Below are 6,000 nucleotides of genomic sequence, written 5' to 3'. Positions count from 1 at the left end.
CTTCCTTTCAATGGTTCTTTCCCAATTTTCAGCAAAAATGGTCCCAACTTTTGCACATTATACTCTCCAAACTCACACACACACACATATATATACCATATTCATGCATGCATGCTAAGTTAGAATAAGCTGTTGACAGCCTGAAATATTTTTTAAAACGAATAGTGAATTTGCTTTGTATTCTCATTAATTATTGCACTTTTTTTTCTTTGAAACAATAATCATGATGAGAGTGCTGTGTATTAAGATTCGCGGGTAAAGGATATCTCAATATCTGGACAAAAAACACCCAAAAGACAACAAGGTATGCATAATTTCACTGTGTACTCCTCAGCAGTTTTTGAAAATAAAGCTATTATTGCATTTGTATTTTTCTTCCAAACAAATGATGATACATTAAATGAATACAATCACTTTTAACAAATACTCAAAATAATCAACACCCACAACTACTCTATAAACCCAGAGAAAATTAAGACCCAGAAATCCAAAAGGGAAAAAAAAATAATAAAAGAAGAAAATTTTGGTCAAGTAGGGTTGTATTTTGAGTTTGCCATGATCACTCTTCCTCCCCTTCTGTTGTGGCTGAGGACATGTAACTCGTGGCGAGCGTGGTCTCATCGGCCTTAGACATTGATGCTTGAAATTGGTTCTTGCAAGATTGGCAAGTGATTTGCATGATGGTTGAACTAATCTTCTTGGTTGCTTGATCTCTTAAAAGATGAGCCTTTTCAACTTCAGCCTGAGCTTGCTGTCTTATTCTCTTTGCATTTGCGAATTCAAGCTCAGCCATCTCAATTTGCCTTTTCGTTTCTTGTCTAGCCTGTTCAGCATACGCCTTCTCCGCCACGGCCAGCTTTAGCTGCTCACTTGCAAAATCCTTCAATCTTGTTACTTCAATCGTGCACTCAATGGCATCTTTATCCAAATTTGACTTGTTCATGCCCCCCTTTTCACTTGAAGAACCGATTGAGAGCTTCAAATTAGTTGCAAAATTTTCATCTGAACTAGCGTTTGATGAGGGTAGGAGCTGAAGTTCAAGATTACGTTTTCGCTGAACATCTTCAGACGTAGAAGCAGCGTTACTATTGTTCTGCTCATGAGTTGTTTTTGGAATTGCTCGAGATGGCAATGGAGCTATGTGGAAGTTGGCCTCGCTCGAAGGGCTAGTGCTGGAAGCTGCTCGGGATGTGCACGCCGGCTGCAATGCCTGTAATTGATCTGGTTGCACCATCCTCAAAGTGCAAGCATCTTGGTGTTCAATAAAACTCTCAACCCTGGAAGAAATTAAAATATTAATAATTAGAATTAATAGTTCAAACTAAGTCATTTAGTTCTGTTCATGCAGGGTTACCAAAAAAACACAATATAAAATTGAGTTGAGTATATCTCTAGCATGGATTATGTAACTTTACTTATTATATTATATATATAGCTAATTTAACTACAAAGTTGCAAGGAGTTTATATGCATTCTAATGATAAAGGGAGATGAGGTCATATATTAAATATATATTGAAAAGCTACCATTCTTCAATTTATAATTAATTTGTTCCTTTTGAAAATGAAAAGCAGAACAATAACCTTAATTAAAGATTTGGAGTTTGTGTGATGAGGGATTTTAGGGTTTGACTGAAGAAACAATCAGATCATCAAATTAAGAATTAATGAACCTGGAAAAGACACGGCCACAGTCACAAGAATGACCTCTGGTTCCACAGGTCTTGAGATGAGCTTTGTAATCAGATTGAACAGCATAACCTTTAGAGCATCTCTGACAGACCCACTGTTTGTGATTGCTGTGTTTCCTCCGAAAGTGCTTCTTAATCCCAACCAGATCTCCCAAAGCATGACAAGGGTCATGGTGCAAGCAGCTTGGTTCAGGGCAAACATAAACTCTCTTCTTCACTTCTTGTGTCTCTCTTTTCAACAACTTCCATGGCACCTTATGCCTTCTTCTATGCATTTGAAGGTTCTGATCTCTCTGGAAACCTTGATTGCAGATCTCGCACACATACCTGTCTGATTCCAATAATGTCCTGGGAGATAAGGAAACAACTTCTGCATCTGGATCTAAATATACATAAACATAAATATTTGATCAGAACTCGCATGAAAAAGAAAAAAACCCATCCATTCAATTAAGGTAATACGAATAAGGGGAATTTGATCAAAAACCTGGTGTGCCGGCTGGTTTTCTCTTTCTTTTGTTGGAGAGATCGTTCTGTACGAAAGAAGAAGATGGAGTAGTAGCGTCGTTGTCTAGCATTGGGTTTCAGCTTTACTGCTGGTGGTGGTGGTGGTGGTGAAGTGTTGGAATAAGTGGGTTTCGGCTTTACTGATAGAAGGAAAGAAAGAGAGAGCGTGTTTTGAGAGGAAGAAAAAGCTATTTGCTTTCCGCAATCAGCTTTCTTTTTAAGGCCTTTTTTAAAGCTTTTATGTTATTGCATTTGACCCCGACCACCTTGAGAGAGAGAGAGAGAGAGAGAGAGAGAGAGAGACAGAGAGAGGGAGGGAGAGGAACAGAGAGAGAGGCTTTTCAGGACCAAACCAAAAACACAAATTGCTTTGGAAAATTGAAGCCCCCACACATGCATCACATTTGGACAGAAACTACAAAACATCCTCCTCTCCGTAACAAAACAAACAAACAAACTTTCATTATTAATTCAAATATATATATATATATGTATAAATTAAAGTATAGGAGTAATGACATACGTTTGAGGTAAAAGTCAAGAATATGATGAGTTTTACTGGACAAAGTAACTTTTATTTTGCTAATACCAACTAAGCTCAATCAGTGATTCTTTTTTAGTTTTCGACTTTTGTAAAGATTAACGATTAAGTTTTTTAGCCCGTATCGTATTAGTGGTTCAACAGAAAGGACAATAATCATTTGTACAAGAGATTTATAATGTGATGCATCAACGTCTCTTTTGAATATGCATAATAAAAATTTTTGAGTACTCACATCATTTTATATTCCTGCCAAATCAGCGGATTGACTGATTGAAAGTGTAAAAATCTATTTAGGTTATGAAAATGGCACAAATTTGACTTTAATTTATTAAACCTGGAATGTTTAAAACATCAGTGACTAAAATAAAACACGATCAATTTTTCAGTGACCAGATATTTTATTAACCCGGGTATATAGCTAGATACCTTTGTGAAAATGGAAGAGAGGAAGACTTGTATTTAGTACCCGACCAACTATCGCTAGACTATAGTGACCTAGTCCTACAATGCAAATCTCACTCAAGATCATGTCCGATGCTTGTGTGTTTGTATTTATTTGTGATTATATAGTGATGATTGTTTTCACTATTTATTATTAATTTTTACTTTTCACTTAAATATTGTAGAAATAAGACTGTTTCATGGTGTTATGTTGGATTATGAAGTATGATTAAAAACATATTCTTTAATATTGCTTTATCTTGTAAAGCTAGTTAGTATTCTTAGTAAGAGTAATGCTACATACTCCAAAAACATAACCTCTATTTTATTCCAAAATCTATGTTTTGTGTGTATATGTTTACTGATAGATGTGCTGGAAATTGGGTGTCCATGAATAATGAATTGCTAATTAACTTTATGCTCTTGTTTTATATATCTTCTTTAGATGTTTTCCCAATCGACCTTAAGCCATTTGTAGCAAATCACATCAACTCATTGAGATCCCAAAAATCAAACAAAACAATACAAATCTTACTACAATTATTATATTCTATATGTACTTGTAGACCCATTAATATCATAATATGAATGAACGATTCATGCACATGAAAGAATATGCACTTAGGCTCTATATAAATATAAGTAGTTTAAGTTTGAGGGGAATTAATTAATTAATAGCGTACTCCACATTATGGATTTTATTTGAAACAATCTTGCTGGATGTTTTGACGTACGCGATCAAGGTATTTGGATGTTACTGAGGTACACAATCCAAGGTATTTAAATACTACCGAGGTATGATCAACGAAATACTTTATACTTTGGGTTTGACAGAGATAGCTTTTCTCGGGCGATGTACCGATATACGTCTTCAGAGTTTTAACTTTGCTGCCACGTGTTCACTACTGAGTGGAGGGTATTTTGATATTATCATAGATTATTTTCAAATTAGATAAATTATTTAATTTGTGAATTTTTGTCATGAATGAACTTTTATATTTCTTAATGAGTCGATCCGAGTTCAAATTTTTTAGACTCTACCAAGACCGAGGTCTGCTCGAGCCCAAAAAATATGACTAGCCAAGCTTGAGCATACCAAAGCCTGGCTCGATCTGGGCTCATTTACACCCTTATGTGTGAGTGCAAAATGCAAACTACATACAATTAAAAGAAAAATTATTTTCCAACATCTTTTAATAACAACTAAAAGATGTTATTCTCTACTACCCAATAACAACTTTGAAATATATTTTTATCTTCTTCAAGGATAACTAAAGTGAATACTTTTGGATTAAGAGAGAGAAAGAGAGAGAGTTTATATAATCACCCTGAAAAAGGTAAAGATGCTTACAGTACTTATTGTTGGGTTGGAAAAGAATGGGTGAGGATGATGAAACAAAAGTATTCTCTATACTACACAGTACACACACATGCTGCATAACCCTAAAAAAAGCTTCCAACATAGCTAGTTGGGTATAATCATTCTTCCCACACCTCCTAAATACTTTAATATGTTATCTGTGTCAATCTGAAAATCCAACTTAAATTTCTCAACTGAAAATTTCATTCATAACCTTAGATACACAAATGTTTAACCTAACCGATTGTCAATTGCGTCACCTCTCGTTGATAGCATTAATTTCCTTACTTTTTAACCACGTGCATTTCGCTTATTCTAATCCAATATAAATATATTAATTATCTTAACCGAATATCACTATTTAGCATACCTTTTGGCTTTGAATATATAAGTCTTCATGAACTCAGCATAACATTTTTTTTTCCATTGTGGTTCTAATTCCATTTTTTCTCGTCTTTTTTTTTGGTAAGGATTTCATTCCCTTGTTACTTCAAGGTTAGCCAAATCTCTTAAATATAAAAAGAAAAAATAAATGAAAATGATAAAAATCTCAGCAATTGAGATTCAAATTATCCCAACTGTTGAATTAGACATAAGAGATTCAAGTGAATTCGTGTGCTCCACATGTCACACATTATGCATATGAAATCTTATGCGTACAACTCAAGAGTTGAGATAATTGAAATATCAACTGCTGATATCGTATTATTGTTGAAAAACAAAAGGTAATGCGTAATCCAAAACAGATAATATGTCTCTCAATGATATCCTTTTTGAAATTGTACTGAAACTTGAGTCCATTTTGTCTTTTTTAGGTTTGTTTTCATCCTGCAAGTGAACAAAATTTGGCATCTAATATATATATATATAATATAAAGTCTACATTGCAATCAAACATCACAACAAAAAATGAAAAACAGAAAGTATATAGTGTTGTATATTCTCTCTCAATAAACTTACTGGACCTTCCAGTCACATTGAAGCCATAATAGTGATGGAGAAGATTAATGGCTGGTTTGTTTTTACATTGTTGGTTTCTTCTTTTTACATTGTTGGTTTCTTCTCTCAGCTTTCATGGAAATTTCATTTTTGTTCTCATAGACAATTTAGGTGGTGTTTGCGCAGACATGTGTGGATGTGTGACAGATCAATATTGTTTGGTGGGAATTTGTCAGAATCTGAAAAGACAACGTGCCTCGGGAAATAATTTAAAAGAAAAAAAGAAGTTAAATGGAAAAAAAGACAAAGAAAAGTTAGACAAATTAAAGAGAAGATAAAACTAGAAATAAAGTAAGACAAAAATGAGTAACTTTGAATCATTTACCATAGAAAAGTCAATAAAGTTAGTATTTCAAAGTCTGGACCATCACTGTACATCGACAGAGACAAAGATACCTATATTTACAAGTCACTTAAATCAGTGCAAGAGAATTCTGTAATACACATTGGGTTTAGGTA

General features: G+C 34.0%; 1 protein-coding gene across 1 annotated transcript; it reads right to left on the bottom strand.

Annotated features, from left to right (window-relative positions):
• Positions 1-337: 337 nt before the first annotated feature.
• On the bottom strand, positions 338-2,487 carry LOC120012201 (zinc finger protein SHOOT GRAVITROPISM 5-like). Its single transcript, XM_038863510.1, has 3 exons — positions 2,178-2,487; positions 1,673-2,072; positions 338-1,277 (listed from the first exon to the last, which is right to left on the bottom strand). Exons 1-3 carry the CDS (start codon positions 2,266-2,268, stop codon positions 560-562), a joined length of 1,209 nt encoding a protein of 402 aa, XP_038719438.1. The 5' UTR covers positions 2,269-2,487; the 3' UTR covers positions 338-559.
• Between the last annotated feature and the right edge of the window lie 3,513 nt (positions 2,488-6,000).

The sequence above is a fragment of the Tripterygium wilfordii genome, chromosome 13, assembly GCF_013401445.1.
Source record: "Tripterygium wilfordii isolate XIE 37 chromosome 13, ASM1340144v1, whole genome shotgun sequence".
Lineage (NCBI taxonomy): Eukaryota > Viridiplantae > Streptophyta > Magnoliopsida > Celastrales > Celastraceae > Tripterygium > Tripterygium wilfordii.
This window is presented reverse-complemented; position numbering and strand designations above follow the sequence as displayed.